The 26,937-nt window shown below is 40.0% G+C and overlaps 1 protein-coding gene across 1 annotated transcript; it reads right to left on the minus strand.

Moving 5' to 3' along the window:
• Positions 1–685: 685 nt before the first annotated feature.
• lsm14ab (LSM14A mRNA processing body assembly factor b) lies at positions 686–24,259 on the minus strand. Its single transcript, XM_061964569.2, has 10 exons — positions 23,922–24,259; positions 20,222–20,385; positions 14,692–14,842; positions 11,786–11,974; positions 10,633–10,713; positions 8,632–8,811; positions 8,388–8,565; positions 2,004–2,030; positions 1,698–1,935; positions 686–1,635 (listed from the first exon to the last, which is right to left on the minus strand). The coding sequence occupies exons 1-10, from the start codon at positions 24,043–24,045 to the stop codon at positions 1,612–1,614; spliced, it is 1,356 nt and encodes a 451-aa protein (XP_061820553.2). The 5' UTR covers positions 24,046–24,259; the 3' UTR covers positions 686–1,611.
• Positions 24,260–26,937: the final 2,678 nt, after the last annotated feature.

Raw genomic sequence — 26,937 nt, forward strand, 5'->3', positions numbered from 1 at the left:
GGCCCAACTTTTCCACTACAGAGGGGCCCGGGTCTCACTCAAATAACACTGAATTAGCAATCTTACTTTTTTTTTTTAAATTGTATTTAATAATCATGTCTAACAAGATAAATGTATAAAAAAGCATGTGTTAATCACAAAGATGATCAAGGCTCTGGTCAGGCTGATTACAAAAACACAAATGTACTAAATAGGGTCTCCAAAAAACATGAAAAATAAATATACAATTATGCAGTCGTAATATCAATTCTAACTAAATTAATGTGTCTTGCGATTTGTAGCTGAGATAGGCTCCAGCACCCCCCGCGACCCCGAAGGGAATAAGCGGTAGAAAATGGATGGGATGGATGGATGGATGAATGAAAATGCAAAAAACAGTCTCACCACTGAAGTCATTATTGTGCTTAAGAAACTTCTGAGAGTTTTTTTCTTGCCCTGATGTGGGATCTGAGCCGAGGATGTTGTTGGGGCTTGTGCAACCCTTTGAGACATTTGTGATTAAGGGCTATATAAGTAAACTTTGATTGATTGATTGACTTTTTGGCTCCAGACTTCTTCCGTTTTGTGTCATTACTGCCACAAGTGGTGGAAAAGTGTATTACAACATAGTAAAGCTGCTGAGCAATAGATATTTTTCTGGTTAAGAAATCTAGTTAGAACATTTCAATAAAACAGACGGATATGATTCTTCGTTTGAACTCTTTATTTCTTAATGTAAAAACTTAACTTTGCTGTGAAATCTCAAGAAACATTTCCTGGTTTCCAATTTCCATAATCTGGAGGTAATAAACTTTTAGGAAAAAACACAAATCTTCTCAAAAGATTTAACTGACGCCAACTTCTTCCCCCCCGGGATGTCATGCAGCGTTGGGCTTGTATGTGCAACGTTTGATTCCGAGCAGCACATTCATGAACAATACCGAACCTGTTGTCACCTCATAGTGCTTTAATATCGATACATTTGCCAAAAGTTTACATTAAAGGGAGAGCTGTAGAAAAATACCCCCTCCCCGATTGAAGGCACTCCCTAAATAGAAACACATCAGCACAAAAAAGAAACCGGGGGAAAATTCTCGACAGCATATATCCAGTCATTGTCCCTTCTTGGGCTTGCTTATGAGAAACAAAAAGAAAAAACAATCTTCACAGAATTTCGGGATCCTTCAGTAAACAATCCGAACTCAGTGGAAAATTGCTGACGTCGGTTAAGTACGAGTGACAAAATGCTAACTTGTTGTCCAACTAACTACTAAAGCATTCTTGAAAAAATAAGGAAATAGTTAAGAGGATGCCGGTCTGCTTCTTCTTTGTCCGTTGAGCCAACACGAGTGTAGAAGAAGTGCGTTAATTTCCTTATGACCGCCTCCACAAAAACAAAAAAAGATGGCGATAAAAAAAGGAGGAGTAAAGCTTTCTATAACGCGGTACGAAGTGAGCACGGAAGGACTTTTTTTACATGACTGTTGACGAAAGGAAGAAGGAAAAAATGGAGGCGGTGAAAGGACGACTTTGCTGACTCGGCGTCTTCTTCCTTCTTGGCAAATGTGGGGACCAAACCTTTGTTGAAATGGAATCAATCCTTGTTGAAGAGCTACTATTCAGTGTGGGAGACTACGCCGCCACCTTGTTGTCCTTCTGGAAGACAAGCCACAAATCACAACTTTGGCTCACACGTCAGGCCCGCAGGAATGACTTACTGCGTATTCGTAGTCGGAGAACTCGCGGCCTCCTCGTCCTCTGTAGCCGCCTCTGAAGCCGGGCGGGGCTCCTCGAGGGGGCCCGAAGGAGCCTCGACTCGACGGCCACCCCCGCCCGCCGCGGGGCCCCATGAAACCTCGACCACGGAAGCCCCCCCGGCCTCGGTTGTGTCTCACGGGGATGCCGAACGTCTCTGCGTTCATGCGTCTTTCCTCCGCCCAGGTCGACCTTCGATCTCTGAACGCCCAAACACAAAAAGTGCTCGATTCGGTCACAGAAATGAAAATGAAAAACTTGTGACTCACCTTGAATATCCTCCTTCGTGTGATCTACTGAAAGACAACAAAACAAAGCATTAGTAATAAAACTCTTAGATTGACTAAAGAGTCCAGTTGCTAAAGTTATGGTGCAAAATCATCTTTCATGGACATGAAATACCGTATTTTTCGAACTATAAGTCTCAGTTTTTTTTCATTGTTTGGCCGGGGGTGCGACTTATACTCAGGAGCGACTTCTGTGTGAAATTATTAACACATTACCGTAAAATATCAAATAATATTATTTAGCTCATTCACGTAAGAGACTAGACGTATAAGATTTCATGGGATTTAGCGATTAGGAGTGACAGATTGTTTGGTAAACGTATAGCATGTTCTATATGTTATAGCTATTTGAATGACTCTTACCATAATATGTTACGTTAACATACCAGTTGGTTATTTATGCCTCATATAACGTACACTTATTCAGCCTGTTGTTCACTATTCTTTTTTATTTAAAATTGCCTTGTCTATTCTTGGTGTTGGGTTTTATCAAATAAATTTCCCCAAAAAATGCGACTTATACTCCAGTGCGACTTATATATGTTTTTTCCCTTCTTTATTATGCATTTTCGGCCGATGCGACTTATATACTCCGGAGCGACTTATACTCCGAAAAATACGGTAAGCTCTGCTTCTTCCTACTCCTTTTCAGACATGTTAAACTGTGCAACTGGAAGCAGGTGATGTTCCTTTCAGTCCGACACAAATAGCCCATTCTATACTACAGGGGGAAATCTTTAGGCACCTCAAGATTCGGTTTTGACCCAATCGATTTTTGATTCAAACCAATTTTCGTAATGTATTATTTGGTATGACAATTACAATAAAACCTGATCAAAACATGTTACAAAACCTTATTTTGGTTGCTGACTGACATAAGAGCACAGGGAAAAAATTGATTCTTTATGAAATTTTTCTTTAAGAAATCTAATCATTTTTGTAAAGTATGAATCGATTGATGAATGGAATAAATAACAATTGCAATTCGGATGTGACAATTTTTTTGAGCACCCCGATTCTTAGATTCCTGACTACAGCCTGGGCATTAATTTCTACACCGGCTAGAAAAACATTGTTCTTTTTGCCCATATGTTAATTTTTGAACAAGGATATTTCACAATACAGCAGTAACAGAACCTATATTGTACCGTAATAGCCAGTGTTCTCCTTATTGTATTTGATTGTGGCGCCACGGCAAAATATTAGCCACCACAGCATAAAAATTAGTTTTTTTAATGTGAAAACAAAATAAAGTAATAATGTATTCTAGCGTCCAGAAGAAGACAAAGTCCGACACTCTTTTTAGCTTTTATTGCCAACTATACGCTAAGTCAAGCACAATACCAACAAATATTTTGTCCGTGCTTCACTCATAGACACAAAACATACTTCCTCATTCTCCGCCAACACGGTGTGTTCACAAACCATGGGAAAAAATAACACATTAACACCAGCAGGCAAATGGATATTAATTGTTTGCACACCAATGATGCACTGAAAAACTTGGCCACCGAAAAAAGATCACCGGAAGAGCACTTCCGGAATCGAATAATGAGATGACGTAAGCCATACGGACGGGGTTGTCTAGATCGGAGGCAGCATGTCCGCGATGTAGACGTACTTTAATATATCCGAGACACACCCGCAGACAACGATCTTCAAAATTTAAGATGGCGATGATAGAAAGGCTCCAAGCAGCACGAAGAATGTGTGACATCAGGCTCTCTGCAGCAGCTCTAAACACGATTACAGTATCCAATAACAGCAGAAATAGATGCTAGATTTGTTGTCGGTCGTTTATAATAAAGAAAGACTGACGAAAAAGATTGGACAGATCTCCAATTATTGTACAATAAGCAGCAACAATTGAAAAAAAAAGAGCAAAAGCTATATGTATGAAAACATATGTTAATTCAATAATCAAATATGTATACACGTTTTTGCCTTCTTAAAGAAACCCTGATAGCGATAAGCAAACAGTTCAATAGGTGTAACACGCAGGAGATACAGTGCATTGGCAAAGTATTCACGACACTTCAATTTTCCCACATTTTGTCCTGTTAGCCTTACTCCAAAATGAAATTAATTAATTTTTGCCCTGAAAAGTCTGAACACAATACCCTATAATGACTCAACCCTTAATGATTGTGCAAATGTATTAAAACCTAAAAATTACATGTACATAAGTATTCACAGCCTTTGCTCAATACTTTGTTGATGCACCTTTAGCAACAATTACAGCCTCAATTATTTTTTAATACGATGCCACAAGATTGGCATACCTATCTCAATATGGAACAAATGCTGTGAATACTTGTGTACATTTTTAATAAATTTGCATTAAAAAAAATTCATATTGTCATTATTGGGTATTGTCTATAGAATTTTGAAGACAAAATGTATTTATTCCATTTTGGAATAAGACTGCAACATAATAAAATGTGGAAAAAGTGAAGCGCTGTGAATACTTTCCAGGTGGACTCTAAGCTGCTGACAACTTATAAAACTTGTTAAAGCAGCTCTTGTGATGTAAAAAACAACTACCGTATTTTCATGACCATAAGGCGCACCTAAAGGTCTTAAATGTTATCCAAAATGGATGGGGATCCTTATAATGCGGGGTGCCTTATGTGTGCACCGAGTTCCAAAATCTGTAGATGGCCGGCACGCTGTTTATATAGAGTTTTTTTTATTTGAGTTTTAAGGAGCACATTCAGTATGTTGTAAAAAAAACCTGAAACTTTTACTGGGATTTTATTATAGAAACAGGTCTTGCTTTTCTTTTACTGTGAAACAGAAATTGGTGGAAAACTTTTTGACCTGTTATTGACTATGGAGATGTGTTGTACATGAATGCTACTGCTGGTTCTCTCCACAAAGTGGATAGTGTGTACCACGGGGCACTGAGATTCATCACCAACTGCGCTCCCCTTACTCACCATTGCGTATTATACTCAATGGTTAACTCCTCAATCATTGGTATGTTTTTATCTACAAAACCATTCTGGGTATCACTCCATCTTATCTGTCTTGTCTTTTAACAAAGAAACAAGGAAGTCACAATCTTCGTTCAATGAATGTTCTGCAATTTGTCGTCCCCAAAGAACTGAACTAGGCAAGAAAGCATTTAGGTTTTCAGCACCGATTGCTTGGAATAACCTACAATCGAATATTAAACTTCAAACCCTTGTTACATTGAATGAGTTTAAAGCTTCTGTGAAAGGACTGCAGTCTACCTTGTCTGTATGTGTTTTGTGAGCAAGTTTTAATGTTGTAAATGTGATGTTTTATGTGTTGTTTACTGTTTTTAATGTAACCTTGCTGCTGCCCTCTTGGCCAGGTCTCCCTTGGAAAAGAGATCTTTGATCTCAATGGGATTTTTACCTGGTTAAATAAAGGCTTAAAAAAAAAAAAAAAAAAAAAAAATTAAAAAAAAAAAATAGAGGAAAGGCGGACGTGACTGAGGACAGCATGCGGACCTTAAAGGGTGAAGGTTGCACGTGAAAGAGGACGCTAAAGGCACCCCCCCAGTTTTGCTGGTTGTGTTTGCCGACAAACACATCCAGCCCAACCGCATCACCAACATGGATGAGGCGCTGCTCACTTTCGACATCCCGGTGAACACCACTGTCGAGAAGAAGGGGACCAGCATGGTAGCGATACGCACAACAGGGCACGAGAAGTCGGCTTTTACTGTTGTGCTAGTTTGCCATGTTAATGGACAGAAACTGCCACAGATGGTGACTTTCAAGAGGAAGACGCTACCTAAAGAAACATTTCCACCTGGAGTCATCATTAAGGCGAATCAAAAGGGCTGGATGGAGGAGGAGAAAATGAGAGAGTGGCTGAGTGAGGTCTACGTAAAAAGACCGGATGTTTTTTTCCACGCGTCACGTCCTTGTTGATCAGTGACTCCATGCACGGCCATCTCACAGCCGCTGTGAAAAACCAAGTTCAGCAAACGAACTCAGAGCTTGCAATCATTCCAGGAGGTATGACGAATGAACTCCAACCGCTGGACATTGGTCTAAACAGGGCGTTCAAAGTGAAGTTGCGAGCCTCATGGGAGCGATGGATGACAGATGGCGAACACAGCTTTACGAAAGCCGGGAGGCAGCGTCGGGCGATTTACGCCACAATTTGTGAATGGATTGTGGATGCTTGGGCTAACGTGTCTGCTTGCAAAAGCCGGCATCACTTCTGAGGAGCCCCACGGCAACGAGACTGACTCTGAAAATGACGAGAGGGAATCTGGCGTGTTTGAGGGAGAACTTGCCCAGCTGTTCATTTCGGACACAGAAGATGAGGACTTTGATGGATTTGTGGATGAGGATTGATCAAATAATAATGTGAGTACATTGTTAAATACTTCAATAAAGTACAACCGAACTCAGCTTTGCTCCTGCTGCCTTTTTAAAACAGCTTGCCTGCATGTTACCGTATGTTTTAAGTAGAGATGTCCGACAATGGCTTTTTTGCCGATATCCGATATTCCGATATTGTCCAACTCTTAATTACCGATTCCGATATCAACCGCTACCTACATATACAGTCGTGGAATTAACACATTATTATGCCTAATTTTGTTGTGATGCTGGATGCATTAAACAATATAACTTTACCATGAATTGATTAACGTGGACCCCGACTTAAACAAGTTGATAAACTTATTCGGGTGTTACCATTTAGTGGTCAATTGTACGGAATACATACTGTGCAATCTACTAATACAAGTTTCAATCAATCAATCAATCAATCAAAAACAAAGTTTTCCAAAATAAGAGAACAACTTCAACTCCAGTTATGGAAAAAAGTGCCAACATGGCACTGCCATATTTATTATTGAAGTCAAAAAGTGCATTATTTTTTTTAACATGCCTCAAAACAGTAGCTTGGAATTTGGAACATGCTCTCCCTGAGATAATCCTAATACCCACTACAACTACGGGAAATACTATACTTTGACGTTTATACGGCCACCCTGAGTGTGACCTGTATGGCTGTTGATCAAGTATGCCTTGCATTTACTTATGTGTGTGTAAAAGCTGCATATATTATGTGACTGGGCAGGCACACTGTTTGTATGGAGGAAAAGCGGACGTGACGACAGGTTGTAGATGACGCTAAAGGCAGTGCCTTTAAGGCACGACCCCAATAATGTTGTCCGGGTGGAAATCAGGAGAATGGTTGCCCTGGGAGGTTTTCGGGAGGGGCACTGAAATTCGGGAGTCTCCCGGGAAAATAGGAAGGTTGAAACCGATACCGATAATTTCTGATATTACATTTTAAAGCATTTAAAACACAGACATCTCTAGTTTTAAGCTAGCGTATGTTTTACCATGCCTGCGCCCAAATTTACGGTGCGCCTTATTTATGCGTTAAATACAGAAATAGCACCCGTAACTGAGACTGCACCTTTTAATACGGTGCGCCCTATGGTCGCGAAAATACAGTACATTAGGAGGTTGCCTACAGCCATAGCTGTTCATGCCAATGTTCTTGAGACCTCTTCTGTCAATTGTGTTTGTCGACTACACACCCGACGACGACAGAAGACTAATCGGCAGCATTTTTTAATCATTTACTGTAAAAAAAAGAATAACCGGAACCTCTAAAATGGAATAACAATATAAAAATATCATATTACAGTTAGTGTGACCAAAATTACCAGTTATTTTCGCGTTACTGCTGAATCTGCTCAAAGAGTCCTTAAAACACACTGAAATCTTTTGACCAAGTTATTTTAAATAACTAAAATAGACACTTAGAAAACCCAATCGTTTTCTGTTTTTATGCTTTACGGATAGTGTTTTAGTCTTAGTATTTTATCTGTTTTAATGGCTAAGCTTTTATTGTTTTATATGTTTTTTGTACTGTAGCACTTTTGCGGTTTATTTAAATGAAAAGTGTGTAATAAATATTTATAGCGGGCGTTGTGGAATCTTACTGTTTAGCGGTCCTTGAACGTACTGTAAAAACACCTCTGTTTAGTATTCCTCTAACAATCTCTGTTCTAAGAGAGCACAGCTTGTCGGTTCAATGTGCACATTTGATTATTATTAATATGCGCTTAGACTGGGGTATGTCCCTTCTTAATGGGGAAAGACGTTAATGTCTCTTGTTTGCATGTTCACATTTAAACTAGCAAGCTGGCGCTAGTCCTTCCCTGAGCTTTTCAAAGTGCAGTTATCAATCATGGGTTTTCCATCATTTTAATTTAAAACAATAATAACCTCATCAATACAGTTTGTCGTTCCATCCCTATTTGTATAGTTTGAAGTGTTATAATGGCGACAGTTTGACTGTGGAAGAGCACAAGCTTATGGCTTCCTCTGTATGATGAAGAAGAAGAAGAAAGTTATGTACTTGGAGTCGTTGCAGGACAAGTTGTCGAAGAAGGACTTTGTCTTGTCGTAGTAGGCGTTCATCGCGGCCTCCTCGTCCTCAGCCGCCGTCGTCGCCGCCGCCGTCGTCGTCGCCGCCGCTGCCTCGCTCGCCGGATGTTCCTGTTCTTCGCCATTCAACGCCTTTTCAGGCTTGTCGTCTACAGTTACAAACACAGTTAGCACCACAATGAAAAGTGTCTGCTGAGTCAGCGAGTGTGCGACACCTTTCAGCTTGAGTTTGGTCTGCAGCTCCTTGTCGATGTCGTCTTTGTGGAACTGAGCGTTGGCCGTCTCAAAGTCAAAGTCCTCCTCGAACTTCATCAGGCCGTCCCTGCGCATGTTCATTTTGCCTCGGCTGCGGTTTCCTCGGTTGCGCCCCCCGCGGCGGTTAGGCTGAATGCCAGCTGACAGGTGGTAAAGAGCTGTCAATCAACATGCTACACACTTGTATAGTCATCCAGGCTAGTCGGTAGTGATGTGCGAAACATCGATACTGATACATCGATACCGGATCTTTATGCTCTAATAGCAATTCTCCAATCAAATATCGATACTTTAGTTCAGGATACTGAAAAGTCAAAGTATGTGCAGGCCATATTGATATTTTTTTCATTTGAAACCTTTTTTTTTTCTTTTTTTTTTTTTAAATAGATAGTGTCAGCTATGTATTATAAGTGACTCAGTATATTATTAATGATTAGTTATAAAATGTTTTGCTTTTTCGCCTTAGATACATTTTTGTTCTTTTTTTCTTACATTTTTACTATTTTTTCCCCCATGTAATAATTTAATAAAAATATTAGTTTCTTAATCGTATAACCTAGTGTCGAAAATATTAATGTTTAGTTACACTTTTAACAGTGTTTATTATGGCGGTTTTGATTTTTTTAATTAATTCACAAGTTAATTATTTTATTATTTAATTAACTAACTAAACGTTGTTCATACTTTAGGCTCGTCGTCACTGTTGTGACGAAACGAGAGCTGAGCCAGAAGGCAAAGCTCTCGGTCTACCGAGCTATCTACATTCCTACTCACCTATGGTCATGAAGTGTGGGTCATGACCGAAAGAATGAGATCGCGGATACAAGCAGCCGAAATGAGTTTCCTCAGAAGGGTGGCTGGCATCTCCCTTAGAGATAGGGTGAGAAGTTCAGTCATCCGAGAGAGACTCGGAGTAGAGCCGCTGCTCCTTCGCTTGGAAAAAAGCCAGCTTAGGTGGTTCGGGCATCTCGTGCGGATGCCTCATGAGCATCTCTCTAGGGAGGTCCTCGTTGCACGTCCAACTTGGAGGAGACCCCGGGGCAAGCCAAGGACCATCTCCCCTCTAGCCTGGGAACGCTTCGGGATACCCCAGGGGGAAGTTGCTAATGTTGCTCTGGAGAGGGAATTCTGGGGGTCTCTGCTGGAGCTGTGGTCCCCGTGAACCAATTCCGGATAAGCGGTTGAAGATGGATGGATGGATGGATATTTTAAGTATATTTCATTTTTATTTTGGGAGCATCTAATATTTTAGAACAGGTGTGTCTAAACTTATCACCAAAAGCCGCATACTGAAAAGGCAAGCATGGAGGGCCCAGTTTGATATTTATTAATAAAAAAAATAAAAAGAAGCTAAAAACAGAGTTATATATATATATATATATATATACACACACACACACACACACACACACACACACACATATATATACACAAACATACATACATATATATATATTTGTATTTATTTATTTAAAGACAACACTTTGTTATAGGTGACTAAGTATATATTTATTATTATTAGTTTAAAAATGTCAGCTTTTTCTCATTACATTCTGATTTTTTGCTATTTTTCTTACATGTTTATAGTTTTTTTTTGTTTTTTTTAAATATGTTATTTGAAAATACACAACTTTTAACATTTTAGCAGACAAGTTAGGTGTATTTGCATATGGTAGCTGTATAGCCGATACCAGCCTGAATTTTACTTGGTATTGGATAGGAAGAAAATCAGCTAGTCAGTATTCATGCATCGAGAATGTAGACCACCACAGTGTATTCCACCAGACATTCTGTGGATTCTCCCACACATTTCAATACACAAGAGGAAGATAGCTTAAGTATTGCAGCTGCTAAATAAGATTGAGATAATTGAGATTAGATGTCGTGCCCATGAAATACTTATAAATGCAATTTATTTAGTATTATTGTCTTAAATTATAAAAAAAAGCAAAAATACTCACTGGCTTGACGCCGGTTTGGATCCCGATTTTCCATAGCATGTCGTTCATGATCCACATGAGTCATTCTTGGCGCCCCTGGAGCTGAACAACAAAAATAAAGGTTTTTAATGCTAAAAAGGGGGGAACATTTCGTTAAAACTCAATAGGGATGTTTCCATCAAAAATTGATGCTGTTGATACCGATCATCAATGAGTAAGACCGGCCGATACCAATCACATGTGCTAACTGTACATTTTTTAATACTGTATTTATGGTGAGTGCTATTGACAGTATGACAATATCAACAGAATAATAAAATGAGTTCCTTATTCTCTTTTAAGATATACAATTGTTTGATCAAAAAAAGTCAATAGTACACAATAACTTAACCAAAGCAAAAAGTACTATATACTACATATTTAAATACTTCCTTGCCCTCTGTATCATCCCTGCAGGACGAGGAATAGCTAAACATGCTTCACTACACACCGTAGCTCACCAACATCAAAATGTAAAGTATCAAACAACAGAAGAATAAGTGATTATTACATTTTAACAGAAGTGTAGATAGAACATGTTAAAAGAGAAAGTAAGCAGATGTTAACAGTAAATGAACAAGTAGATTGATAATCATTTTTTACAGCTTGTCCCTCATAATGTTGACAAAATAATACAATGGGTAATGACACAATATGTTACTGCATATGTCAGCAGACTAATTAGGAGCCTTTGTTTGTTTACTAACTACTAAAAGAAAAGTTGTCTAGTATGTTCACTATTTTATTTAAGGACTAAATTGCAATAAGAAACATGTTTAATGTACCCTAAGATTTTTTGTCAAAATAAAGCCAATAATGCAATTTTTTGTGGTCCCCTTTATTTAGAAAAGTACCGAAAAGTATCGAAATTATTTTGGTACCGGTACCAAAATATTGGTATCGGGACAACACTAATGGAGACACATAATTAGCTGTAGCTGCTTGTCAACCAAGGACAACACTAATGGAGACACATAATTAGCTGTAGCTGCTTGTCAACCAAGGAGGATTGGCTAATGTGATCGCCATTAATCTGCAATGGCCGATCATATAGCTTTTCACGAAAAGTGGCCGATATCGATCGACACATCGCTAAAGCTTACATTGTATCCGTCCTGCAGTTAACGCCACTCACCTTTTCTCTGCTCTAGGAGGTCGGGAGGCTTCTGGCTGCCAGTGGAGGCTGCAACAAGTCGGGGTGCTGCCATGTGACTCCTCTGGCTGACCGGTACGGATGCTGCAGGGACAGCCGAGGTGGGGGCTTTCACCGCCTTCTCAAGGGCGGAACTCTTAGCTAAAAGGTCCATCTGAGGACTGGTTCGTCCTGTGCAGACAAAAAAACATAACCTGGTTTATGAACAGCTAGAGCAACCAAACTAACAACCGCATTGACAAAAATACAAATGTTTCCCAAACAATTTATTTGTGACGGCTTACAATTTGAACGGTCGTTAGTTGCAGCACAAGTAACTAACAAAATAAAGATTGTTGTCAGCAGACCAGACAAGCATGGTTTCAACCCTCTGAGCATTAGCTCAACACAGACTTCATCACCTGTACACAGTATCACAGCATGCTTCTTTAGCAGCGACCAAAACAATTAGCCAGTCATCACAGATTTAATTTCAACACTTAAAAATAGAAAGGTCATAAGAAATATACCCACGTTTCGTTTAGAGTTGGGGGAAATAATCGATTTTAAATGCATCGCAATTCGGACATGAGTGATTGTAAAATTGATTAGTAAAGGTCAATAATTAATTATTGATTTATTGTAAAAGTAATGCAGACCATTCTAAAACTTGGCTGACCGCAGCGAGCCACCTCAACGGGAGATCTGACCAGCTCCTTTATTACACTTAGACTTCCTTTCATTGTCATTCAAATTTTGAACTTTACAGTACAGATAAGAACAAAATTTTGTTGTATTAGCTCGTTGTAGTGCAGAATAAAAGAGCAATAATGTGCAGATATTAAATAGATTACTGTACAGATAAATAAATATATTTTCATATGCATCCACGTTTATGGATGTATGTTATATTGTCTTTATATTCCAGTGAGTTAATGCGTTTTTGGGGGGAAATTGAGGGAATAATTTTGATGCATTCAAGAGTTTTATGGCCTGAGGGAAGAAGCTGTTACAGAACCTGGAGGTTCTGCTACGGAGGCTGCGGAACCTCTTTCTAGAGTCCAGCAGTGAAAACAGTCCTTGGTGGGGGTGGGAGGAGTCTCTACAGATTTTCTGAGCCCTGGTCAGGCAGCGGCTTTTTGCGATTTCCTGGATAGGAGGAAGAGGAGTCCTGATGATCTTTTCCGCCGTCCTCACCACTCTCTGCAGAGACTTCCAGTCTGAGGCACTATTATAGGGCACTTATGTTCCAGTTTGGCACACATTTCCATTAATTTAATAAATGTAATGGGAATTCATTCAACAGTTACTTATTACAAATGCACTCTTTTTAAAAGTGGCAAGCGATGAATGCTTATTTAGTGAAACGAAAATAAATTTAAAACTGCATCAATAATGTAATGAGAAGAAAAAAACAAAACACTCCGGTGGCGGTAATGAAAAACACTTTGAATGCTCAGACAGCGTCTGTAAATTTTTGTAAACTTTTGTTAAATTTCAGATGCATTTTAATATACATTAATTATAGTTCATTATAATTTTTTGTATAAATTGGGAAACCCTTGAATATCCCAGGGGCCCAATCAATTTTCTATCTGTGGGTCCCAGGGACTCACTACATTGAAAACCTAACAACATCATGTTTTATAAAACAAATAATATATTGTGCTATATATCATTATTGCAGGAAGCTGCAATATCGTAATATAGATTTTAGGCCATATTTCCAATCTCTAGTGTTTAGTGAAGTTTAACAAGGGTGGATGAAAGCGCGTTGAAGCAGAAAGTAAGCAGATATTACCAGAATTGTAACAAGTAGATTAATTAGAATATTCAGAGACCAATACAACAACCGTTGTGTATCAGCATTGTTACGGTCAGTGGATCGATCCATAAATTGGTGGTGTCGATAAAAAGCTAAGTACCGGTATCACTATATGATCAATACTAGAGTGATTAGGTTGATACTTTTACTTCCTCAAAATCATTTTATGTGTTTTTTGCAAATGTTTACAAACTCTGAATAATTCCCTGAACACAGGAGGATTTTAAAGGTAAAAAACAAAGGATTTAAAGGAGTCATATGATCTGTTTTAGCATTTAAAAACTTCCTTGTGGTATACATAGCATGTAATGGTGATCATTTTGCATACATTTAGCTTACAGACGGTCTTCAGGTCGCGTTCTGACTGTCCTATCTGAATGCGCCGTTTTGTGAGCTGTCTTGTTAATATGCTGAAGTCCTCCTCCAGGCCATGCCCCCTTTGACTGTGACTGATATCCGCTAAGGTCACCAAGGCAAAATATGTCAATTAAGTCTCAAATTCCAAACAACACGTTTGGAGCAAGTTTGGAAAAAGGAAAGACTGTTTTATAAATACCTGCGCCATGCCTCCATGGTTTGGATTTCTGATTTTCGGGACTTATGGGGATCCCAAAGACACAACAACGGGTACCAACAGGTAAGACAAATTGGTTTTGCATAATAGAACTCCTTTAAATGAGTAGTGGGTATAAATGTTTCTATTGTTTAGCTATTGCATACAATTGACGTTGTTTTGATCAAACAATTGTATGTAATAAAATAGAATAATGTACTAGTTTAAATATTGTTAAACTGTCAACTGCACTCAGCATGTTTATTTTGTTACATGGATGAGTCTGGGTGTACACAGCTTACAATGTGTCACACTGCTGGCACCAGCCAGACACTTCCCAACCTCACCCAGAGAACAGAAACAATAAAGTAGCTGTAGCATGAGACTTCAAGTGGTATGCATGCACACACGTATGTACGAGATAATCAGTACAATAGGACCAAGTCCATAGAAGAGAAGCAGCAATTTCCCCCCACAAACAGTTTATGGTTCCCAGAATGGTGTCTATTATATGTTAAAATTTCTTCTTACCTCCGACAGCCCCAAACTGCTGAGCTCCGAGGGGTGCAACACCAAACTGTCCATACGAGTGCACCGGGGCCCTGAAGGGTCCTGTACTGTACGAGGCAGCAGACGGGAAAGACGACGGCGCCGGTGCATTGCTGGTGGTTCCAATAGACGACTAGGATAACAAAGACAATTGTAAGTATTACACTTGTAGAACACAACTTAACATTAGTTATAAACTTAGCCTGGGGTAATCCATTGATTACTAAACCTAATACAAGCTAATCAACAAAATAAATGGGTTTTAAATCTATAAGATACGTTGTCTCATAGTGTGGCTAAGGGCATTTAATAACTCAAACTACAAAGAAGTAGCCATCTATTAGGGGAAAAAAGTTTGTTTAAACAGGTGAATTAAAAATATCTGAGTAAACCAAACACTGCACTACTTATATTTTATTTTGCTACTATGGTACATTTTTAGTCTACTTTATACCTGCATTATCCTTTCCATCTGAGCTACTGTGTGGAACAATTTCTCTTGTGGATCAATAAAGTTTGTCTAAGTCCAAGTTTAATTTTATATTTACATTTTGCATAATACATACTGTTTTTGGGTCAAAGTGAAAAAGTCGAGCAGCATTTTTTTTTTTCAAACACCACCACAAACTTAAGCTGTGCAGGTGGCAGGTGCCCTTAAGGTGTTTTTCTACATATTTACTACGTGTTACTGCACCTGCAGGTGGAATTTGCATGTTTTTTCTCTAGTTGATTATGTTTAGGCTGCTTTTAGAAGTACCCTAGTGCACCCATTAGGGCTGAGACTGATTGACTGGCTGCAGCAAAGGTCCTGCCTCCATATAAAAAAATCCCCACACCTTGCTAGAATTGTTATCTAGCCACACGTTGAATTTCTCATTTTGTTAAATCATTCACTTCAAAAGGAAGAGATCCTTGTTTTCTTTTTAATAATTTTCTTCTGTTTTGGCTAGATGTAGGGAAGTGCTAGTCATTGTTTTCTCAGAGTGGTTAGTTTGTCTCATATGTATGTTCTTATGTTTAAGAATCACCCCAGGAGTCTTTTTAGTTTGTTATATTTTGATGCTCTTTTTAGTTCAGTTGTTGCAAATAAACATTAAACATCTGGTTGCAGACTGGAGGGAGATGCTAACCTCTACATTCTAGGCTGCACTTCGGCCTTCCCTAGCCAAGGTGTAATACTACGACACAGTAGTGCTAGTCGTCATAAAAGTACCGGTAATTGCAGCCACATAGTCTGGGAAACAGGAGGCGACACTTATCTGTCGGCCAGTAATTGGGGTGTCTAAAATAGTGAAGGCCTCTATTTGAAAAAATACTGTACATAATGTGGTATAGTTGGAGACAAACCTGTCTATAGCGACCACACACGCAAAATAGCAAAAGTGGCCACTATAATAGGGTTGCCACTATACACAGGTTGCCGAAAGCACAAAAACTTATAGCAACTTTATCCAAAAAGAGTAAACAAGTAAAAACTGAACCCTTAATCCCACCAAGATTCCACTCCAGTTATTAGTCGACTCCAACAGCTGTGCTGCATGTCTCCAATGCTCCAAAGCTCTCAGCAGCAAATATGCAAGGCTTCTAATTATGGATGTAACAATAAACAGTATTAATGATAACCATGGCAAAACTTTCGACAGTTCGTATTATCGTTTTAAATAAAATTATTAAAAAACCATAACTGCTAACTGCATTTTGATAAACTCTCAGACGTACTGGCGCTATCTTAAATGCTAACATGAATACAAGATACATTTCCTCATTAAGAAACCTCATACCCCAATCTAAACTTGTATAAACATTACTGTCTGAGCAACTACCGTATTTTCCGCACTATAAGGCGCACCTAAAAACCACAAATTTTCTCAAAAGCTGACAGTGCGCCTTATAATCCGGTGCGCCTTATATATGGGTTAATATTAATATTAATTTTCATAAAGTTTAGGTCTCGCAACTACGGTAAACAGCCGCCATCTTTTTTCCCCGTAGAAGAAGCGCGCGGTGCATGCTGGGATATGTGACGTTTCATTTCCATTTGTGTGTTTATGTAAAGACCCCAAAATGGCTCCTATTAAGTGTGTTGTCTGTCTAATTATAAATAATGCAGATGAGGCGTGTTAACTGAGTTCTCAACGTTTACTCACAGCGTGCTCATAACCACATTCTAACTGCCAGCACATACAACAACGCTTCTCAGGGCTACCGCGCATGCTCGTCACTATCGTTGCATGCTGGGTAGTGTAGTTGTTATATTTGCTAGCTCATAACATCACATTAAGAGACACGCTTACGCGCTTAATTCAATACTCGCCGTCATTCCGGGTGGATTGACAAAAGACCTCCAGCCGCTAGATATTGGTGTCAACAGGGCATTCGAAGCTAGACTGCTAACTGCTTGGGAACAGTGGATGACAGAAGGCGAACACACGTGACGTGACGTTCACCAAGACAGGGAGACAGCGCCAGACGACATACGCCAACATCTGCCAGTGGATCGTAAATGCCTGGGCAGATATTTCGGTCACAACTGTGGTCCGAGCTTTCCGGAAGGCAGGATTCACAGAACTGCTGGACAACAGCGACACTGACTCCGATTACTTCGACGAGACGGAGCCGGCCATTTTGGATCCCACATTCGCCCAACTTTTCAATTCGGACACCGAAGCAGAAGAATTCGAGGGATTTATGAATGAAGAATACCTTCAGAAAGTGAGCGTTATGTTTATTTTGTGTGTTGTGACATTAACGTTCGAGCAACATTATGTTGCTATTGCTCTGCACTATTTTTAATTTTACTATGTTTGTGATTGCACATTTGCGTACATTTTGGGAGTGAACAGATGTTTGTGATTGCACATTTGCGTACATTTTGGGAGTGAACAGAGTTGTTAGAACGCTGGTTTTTAATATATTATTAAAGTTTGACTGACCTATCTGACTGTTTTTTTGACATTCCTTTAGCGCAGTTAGATGCGGCTTACAACACGGGGCGGCTTATAGGTGGACAAAGTTTTGAAATATGCCGTTCATTGAAGGCGCGGCTTATAACCCAAGGCGCCTTATGGTGCGGAAAATACGGTAAGCTATACAATTGTGCACGTTGAACCTACAAACTGTGCTCTCTTAGAAGAGAGTGATCGATATATACCGTATTTTCCGCACTATAAGGCGCACCGGATTTTTAGCCGCACCTTCAATGAATGGCCTATTTCAAAACTTTGTCCACCAATAAGCCGCCCCGGACTATAAGCCGCGCCTACGCTGCGCTAAAGGGAATGTCAAAAAAACAGTCAGATAGGTCAGTCAAACTTTAATAATATATTGAAAACCAGCGTTCTAACAACTCTGTCCCAAAATGTACGCAAATGTGCAATCACAAACATAGTAAAATTCAAAATAGTGTAGAGCAATAGCAACATAATGTTGCTCGAACGTTAATGTCACAACACACAAAATAAACATAGCGCTCACTTTCTGAAGTTATTCTTCATTCGTAAATCCTTCGAATTCTTCGTCTTCGGTGTCCGAATTGAAAAGTTGGGCAAATGTGGGATCCAAAATGGCCGGTTCCGTCTCGTCGAAGTCATCGGAGTCAGTGTCGCTGTTGGTGTCCAGCAGTTCTGTGAATCCTGCCTTCCGGAAAGCTCGGACCACAGTTGTGACCGAAATATCTGCCCAGGCATTTACGATCCACTGGCAAATGTTGGCGTATGTCGTCCGGCGCTGTCTGCCTGTCTTAGTGAAGGTGTGTTCGCCTTCGGTCATCCATTGTTCCCACGCCGTTCGCAGTCGTGATTTGAATGCCCTGTTGACACCAATATCCAGCGGTTGGAGTTCTTTGGTTAATCCACCCGGAATGACGGCGAGTGTTGTATTTGTGTGCATCACTTGTTTTTTGACACCATCTGTGATGTGGGCGCGCATAGAGTCGTATATCAACATGGACGGAGCTGTGTGAAAAAAGCCACCCGGCCTCTTCGCGTAAACTTCCCTTAACCACTCGCTCATCTTTTCTTCATCCATCCATCCCTTCGAGTTAGCTTTTATGATGACGCCGGCTGCAAAGGTCTCTTTTGGCAAGGTCTTCCTTTTGAATATCACCATGGGAGGAAGTTTCTGGCCATTAGCATGGCAAGCTAGAACCACAGTGAAGGACGACTTCTCATTCCCTGTGGTGCGAATATTCACCGTACGTGCTCCCGTTATATCAACAGTGCGGTTCACAGGAATATCAAAAGTCAGTGGAACCTCGTCCATGTTGATAATGTGCTCTGGCCGGATCTTTTTTTCAGCTATCTTGTTTTTACAATATGCACGGAAAGTAGCCAGCTTTTCTTTAAAGTCGTTAGGCAGTTGCTGTGAAATAGTGGTCCGTGTGCGGATGGAGAGATTGCGTCTTTTCATGAACCGGAAACACCACCTTTAAAATCATCCAGGTGAAGTTCGCTTCCTAGCGTTGTTGCCTTCATTCGAATAGTGATGGTGCTGACACTTCTGCTTGCTGCTCTCTGCTCAACAACCCACTGTTCGAGTTTGTCCTCCAACAGTTGCCATCTTGCTTTGTTCCCTCGGAAACTCTGTTTTGTCTTCTTTACCTGGCGCAGGTCATCTTCTTGCTTCCTCCACCTACGCACCATTGATTCATTTATGTTATATTCTCTTGCTGCTGCTCTATTTCCGTGTTCTTCGGCATGACTTATTGCCTTAAGTTTAAATTCTGCGTTATACGCGTGTCGCTTAGTAGGAGCCATTTTGTAGTCTGGTCTTTACAGATGTAAACACACAAAGGAAATGAAACGAAAATCCGCGCGCTTCTTCTTCTTCCGGGGGCGGGTGGTTGCTTACAGTAGAAGAAGAAGCGCTTCCTGTTCTATGGGGGCGGGTGCTTACCTTGGCGGTTGCTTGCGTAGAAGAAGAAGCGCTTCCTGTTCTACCGGGAAAAAAGATGGCGGCTGTTTACCTAAGTTGCGAGATCGAAACTTTATGAAAATGAATCTTAATATTTATCCATATATAAAGCGCACCGGGTTAAAAGCCGCACTGTCAGCTTTTGAGTAAATTTGTGGTTTTTAGGTGCGGCTAATGGTGCGGAAAATACGGTACTCAAAGGAATATGACATGGAGGTGTTTTTACAGTAAGTTCAAGGATTGCTGAACAGAGTAAGATACCACAACTCACACCAGAACACTGTGTACTTTCAGAGCACATTCAACAATACCACAATAATAATGATAACCGCGATAATTTTGGTCACAATGACAGGTTGAGGACATATTGAAATGTCATTTTAATTAGCATAACTTCAAAATATGCAAACAATTTATGTGAGCTCAAGCAGTAAGTCATCAGTCCTGATTAACATGATTGCTACCACCTGTCTCTCTTCTCTGACTCAAAGCATGCTGCACATGAGTCACAATGTGATCGTTTAGGAGTATTAAAACTTTTTAAAAAAATTAACACACTTTAATGCCTTAAAAGAGCATATTACTGCGGAGAACGACCTACTTGGACGATGGCTGGGTCCTGGGGCAGGCTGCTGGTTGCCTTGGGCGGCTCGCAAACGGTCAAGTCCTTAATGTCACTGCCTCGGAAGATGATGTACTCAAACACTTCATCTCGAGGTGGAATGGGCCGCTCGGTGGGCCTATCTTCGGTGCCAAAAGAGCGAACTGTTTGGCGGGAGACAGAACAGATCATTTGAATGCATTAGGTCTCAGCGGAATGACAATACTGAATTAGAGTCTATGTCAGTGGTGCCCATTAGCGAGATACCCGTCAATCACCAGGCATTACAGAATAGACTTAAAAATTACCGATCATCAACCTTCACTATGATGTCACTATTGTCACTTGATTTATATACACAACAAGCGAGGGTTTTGTGAGAAGATCGCTAGCTGCAGGGAGCTCAGTATGAAGAAAAAATGACTGCCAGGAAAGCGAGAAACACTGTTTCAACAAAGACTTTCCATCAGAAATGTAAAGACCGACTGCACAGTTCTTGCCTTCACAACAAAAGTGCTGTTCCATCCTGCCACTGCTAACAAAATAAGGGTCTCAGAAAATTTGCACATACAAGCAACAGGGTTATGTATTTCTTGTTAAAAAGGTATAAAAAGGAGTACGGAAGCTGGATAAATAAGATGATCATAACCAACCACTTTCATGTGGTATTGGAAATAGGAGTATTTTTTTCCCTCCACAGGAACTTATCAGCACTATAATATAATGATATATAAATACATCTATATTCACATACATATACACACACATACATACACACACACACACACACATACATATATATATATATATATACATATACACACACACACCTATATATATATATATACATACATATATATATATACATATACACACACACCTATATATATATCAGTGTTTCCCACACATTCATTTATTTGTGGCCGCCCGCCACGAAAGAATTACGTCCGCCACAAATGGATTTTTCGGCTTTTGACTCGCTCGACCGCTCATAAAAGCAATGGGACTGTCTGTGAATGTTGCTTGTAGTTACACCTCCGGTGCAGTAGGTGGCGGTAGCCTACTATGCATTGTAACTCCGCCAATAGCACTTCATTCACCTGGTGGGCCAGAAGAAGAAGAAGAAGAAGAAAAAGAGAGACGGACGGACTGGATCAAAATACTCGCCGGCTACTTTTCATAATGATGGCGCTTCCTACGTTTCTACCTCAAACGTCCAAAAGCTGCTGAAAGCCTTGATAGAGGATGCCATGGGGAAAAAAACTTAAATGGTGCCTTTTGGCGATAGTTAGCAGCTTGGTGGCTCATAGCCGGCTAGCTAACGCTTGCTAGCGTGGTAGCATTGCTTCATTTTTACAGGTGTTATAGGTAGATAGGTTATAGCTGCATCGCTCGCGGCTCGTCATATATTTAACGTTAATCCGCGATTTCACCGAGCGTTTCACTGACGGTGAGCAGCCTGACGCTGCTTCATTAACACCGTCGCTGTTTGACTGAGTCACCTGTTTTCATACCGACGAGCTAACGTGTCCAGGTTATAACCCTGTTGTCAATAAACACACATGGACTGAAGCTAAATTGTCCACTGTAGCATGTGAATGCAATGCAAATAATAAAATCTGAGCCAACCAGCTGTTAAAATGTTGTCCAGGTTAATGTGTTGGCCATTAAAGGCCCTTCATTTCAAGATTTCAACTGTGATCGGGCTTTAAACAGGTGGCTGACCTGTTCAGATGAGTGTAACTGCTACTGGTCAAATAATGTGAAATAGCATTTAATTTTACATGTATGCAATGCCATTTAAATGTAATTATAGATAATAATAATAATAATAAATACTGTGTAGTGTTGTAAATAGTCAACGGGTAGGATTCTAGTAAGATATAAGCCATGAGCACTACACAGCCAGAAAAAACCTAGGCAGGACAAGTAAAAAATTGGGGCAAGTAGATTTGAGAAGTCGAAAAAAACCTTAACGTTGAACCCTGCATGTGTTGAGCTGCTGGTTAGACGGCACTGTACATAGAGCGGTTCTGCTCGTTAGTAATACATTCTAATGTTGGATTGTCACTCCTTCACACAGATGAGTATAGAAAAATATTTTCAACGGCCGAAAAGGGCTTGACTTGGAGAGGAGGTAGGCCTACAGTTCGGACCACAGGTGCGACCTGTTCAGCAGCAGCAGCAAGAGGAGGAGGAGGAGGTTGACTGACTGTGGCAGGACACCTCTGCCTCTGTTTCACTTCATGTTGCTGGTAAATAATATGGTTGCAGTAGTAGGCTAAAGTTAAATTATTTAGTATTCACTAATTAAAGGGGCAGAGCTTTAAGAGATATTTTAGCTTTTATATTTTGTAAGATATATTTTTTGTAAGAACCACAATTAATAAATATATTTCAGTGAATCACTAATTGTTCAAATCTGTATATAAATATGTACATAAAATGTTGTAATTATATTCCAACTCCGCGTTCTTCTTGGTCATCGCCGCTGCCACCCCCCCGCCACCCCCCACCCCACCCCCACGCCACCACAAATAGATGCCTGTCCTGTGGGAAACACTGTGTATATATATATATATATATATATATATATATATATATATATATATATATATATATATATATATATATATATATATATATATATACACACACACGTTAGGTCAGGAAAAAAACACAAGAGGCTATATCATCCCTACAAGCCTGTTTCGCAGGTTTCCCTGCTCGTGAGGGGATTTTTCTCGTGTTTTTTCCTGACCTAATGTATATTCCGCTCAAACCCGGTATTGAGCACTGTATAACGGATAAACCACAGAAACCTCGACTATATGCACCTGGGGACATGTTGATTGGCAACACTAAAAAAAATTGGCCCTAGGGAATGAATGCAAGTGTGAAAATGATTCCCGGGTGCGGCCACCGCTGCTGCTCACTGCTCCCCTCACCTCCCAGGGGGTGATCAAGGGTGATGGGTCAAATGCAGAGAATAATTTCGCCACCCCTACTGTGTGTGACAATCATTGGTACTTTATAACTTTTTTAATGTTGTCTGTATATCTGTGTTGGCCCTGCGATGAGGTACCCCTCCTTCCGCCCGAATGCAGCTGAGATAAGCTCCAGCGCCCCCCGCGACAAGGGACAAGCGGTAGAAGATAGATAGGTAGGTGTGTGTATGTATGTATGTATGTATATATATATATATATATATATATATATATATATATATATATATATATATATAGCCAGCTCACCCCTGGTCTTTGTCCAAGCACATTTTAGATGGCATCATAAAGCAGGGGTATTTGACTTTCATCACTACATTGTAATTAATTTAGTTGGCAGTAAAAAAAACAAAACATAATTTTACTTGTAGTTTTACAAACACGAATTTGATGAATGCCTTGCTTTAAATGTGTCTTCTCGTTGTGTTCACTGAGTATTTGGACACACACGTTTCAGTTTATATGCATTTGTAGACGGCTTTAGAGGGGTCTGTTAATTATTTAACCACGCAAACACAGCATTGGCGTCAACAACATAAACAAAGGACGCACATTAGCTTGAGCCTACGTAGCTAGTTTACAGTTAGCTTTTAGGCTAGCTAGCTAAATACGAAAAAAAACTGCCACAATTAAAATACTGCGTGCCCTGTACGACTTTACGTGATAAAGCACACATGTTCGGTGACTTTACTTACCTTTCGCAAGCGCTACTGTTGAGTTTTCGGTGTCAATGGTGTACAAGATGCCCTCATAGCGAATCTCGGCCTTGGAGATGAGGCTAATCTTGCTACCGATATATGGCGTTCCTCCTCCACTCATTTTCCCTTTGTTTAGTACACGCCGCTTTAACCTGAAAATAACCTGGAACGTTCTTCGTCAAAAAGCAGCGTCCGATGCGCAAAGCTTGAGGCGGCAATTCGAAAGGAATTCCCGAGGACAAAGTTAAGAAGTGAGTTTGTGTCGTCCTTCCACAAATTGGTTTCTACGACACGACATGGCCGAGTTGGTTATTTTTCACGCGCCGCTAAGGATTATGGGAAGAAGGCTGCGGCTTAGTTTTATTTTTTATTTTTTTTATCGAACAACAAACATACATTTATAATTCACACAAAAGTCAAGTCACTTTCAACATCAAAGAAAAAATAAACAAAAGTAAATACAGATAGAGTATTAAATATAATAAATAATAATGATAAAAAATATGACACCCCCCCCCCCCCCAAAAAAAAAAAGACAAAAAGGCCTACCTAAATCACTTTAAATGTTTTTAGCAGATTTATCAATTTAAGGGCTTTTGTACTATTAAAACCTGCTCAGTGGCCTAGTGGTATAGAGATCGGCAGGTCGAGTCATACCAACCCACACAGCAGGAGACTCCTATACGGATCCGCCTTCAAGTCGCCCAACCTAGAGCAGGGGCCCCCAAACTTTTTGACTCCGGGGCTGCATTGGGGTAAAACAATTTGGCTGGGGCCCGCGCTATATATATATATATATATATATATATATATATATATATATATATATATATATATATATATATATATATATATATATATATATATATATATATATATATCCATCCATCCATCCATCCATCCATCTTCTCTTCCGCTTATCCGAGGTCGGGTCGCGGGGGCAGCAGCCTAAGCAGGGAAGCCTGGGCTTCCCTCTCCCCAGCCACTTCGTCCAGCTCCTCCCGGGGGATCCCGAGACGTTCCCAGGCCAGCCGGGAGACATAGTCTTCCCAACGTGTCCTGGGTCTTCCCCGTGGCCTCCTACCGGTCGGACGTGCCCTAAACACCTCCCTAGGGAGGCGCTCGGGTGGCATCCTATATATATATTTATTATATGTAAATGTGTGTGTGTGTGTGTGTGTGTGTTTGTGTGTGTATATAGATATGACCAAACTTGACACGAACTTGAGACAGCTGTAGCCAATCGATCGCTGTGGCGTTTGCTGTGCCATGACGGGGTCATGTATCTGGAGGAGTGTCGGAACCAACACCGGAGGGATCAGCGGAGGCGAAGACACCACCCTGCAGTTCCAGAACCATCCCAGCCCCCTGATCCAGGCCTGACATGTCCCCACTGTGGCAGGACGTGTGGTTCCAGGATCGGACTTCATAGTCATATGGAGTGGCATCGTCGCCAGCAACGATAGCCACCGACCAGAGCAACAAAATGGAAGCTACGTCATCTTCGACTACGATGGACCGCCTAAGCATATAGATATATGTCTATGTATATATATATATATATATATATATATATATATATATATATATATATATATATATATATATATATATATATATATATATATATATATATATGTATGTGTGTATATATGTATATATATATATGTATATGTGTATATACGTGTATATATGTATATGGTCTATATGTGTGTGTGTGTATATATATATATATATATATATATATATATATATATATATATATATATATATATATATATATATATATATGTGTGTGTATATATGTGTATATATGTATATGGGTCTATATGTGTGTGTGTGTGTGTGTATATATATATATATATATATATATATATATATATATATATATATATATAAATATGTACATATGTATTCATACATATATATTCCTCGCGCACTAATTGACTTAAAGAGCGCACTTGCTGCATGTCACGTTATCGATAGTAAAATGCATTTTTAGACAATATGATTTGCCTGAGTGGCAAGGAGAGGGTAGAAAATGGACAAGTAAGGACAAAAAAAAAAAAAAAAAGTTTTTTTTTTAACTTGGGACTTCTCGCTGGCCTGATTTTGGACGCTGGGGGGCCGTATCCGGCCCGCGGGCCGTAGTTTGGGGACCCCTGGCCTAGAGGATCGCTCTGCCTCTGAAAATTGTAAGGCCAGACAGCAGATCCTGAGCGGACCCGTGTCTGATCGGCGTACGCGGACGCGGCAAACTAAACCGGTATGCGCCGCCTAGAGGATCACCTCCGCCTACACGGATCCTGAGCGGACCAATGTCTGATCCGCGGACGTGGACGCGCCTGTAGTTCAAGTACGCGCATGAGCCAAGATCGATCATTTCTGGACTTTCTTTGCTGGAACACGAACGTAAGTATAGATTTATTGCTACATTCACAGTAAAGATCGGAATTTGTGTTTCCATCATCATTTATGTATGATTGTAATGACGTTGTTTGATATTAAAACGAGCAGTAAAACTTTATATTCTGTAAAAAAAAAGGCTATTTTATTTAAAATGGAATAGCAATTTCGGCAGAATATGTTGTGGTTGTTAAGTAAAGTTTCTTTGCTGTGTATTTTTCTTGATGCGACGCTCAGAGCTGGTAAGTCACGTTTTTTATGTCTCTCTCCTTTTATTTTTTTTATAAACGTTTTGGTTGTCGCTCTTAAAGTATTCTATAAGAATGCACACTGTCTTGTGACTTGTTGATAAGCATGCGGGTTAAATTCCCGGATTATGGTTGTAAAAACCGGACTTCTATATGCTAAATGCTGCCGCTAGCATTAAGATAATCCACGTGGATTAGTTTAATTAGCTTAATGCTAGCGGCAGTTATTACGGTGTTTCCTGGTCTCGTGAGTTTGCGCACGGGCCAAAAACTCCGCTGCGTGTCTGTGTGGACATCTTGTGTGCCGCTGTGGTATTAATATGAGTGTGTATTATTTCTTTCTTTATTCTCTAGTGGAG

The sequence above is a fragment of the Nerophis lumbriciformis genome, linkage group LG06, assembly GCF_033978685.3.
Source record: "Nerophis lumbriciformis linkage group LG06, RoL_Nlum_v2.1, whole genome shotgun sequence".
In the NCBI taxonomy this organism is placed as follows: domain Eukaryota; kingdom Metazoa; phylum Chordata; class Actinopteri; order Syngnathiformes; family Syngnathidae; genus Nerophis; species Nerophis lumbriciformis.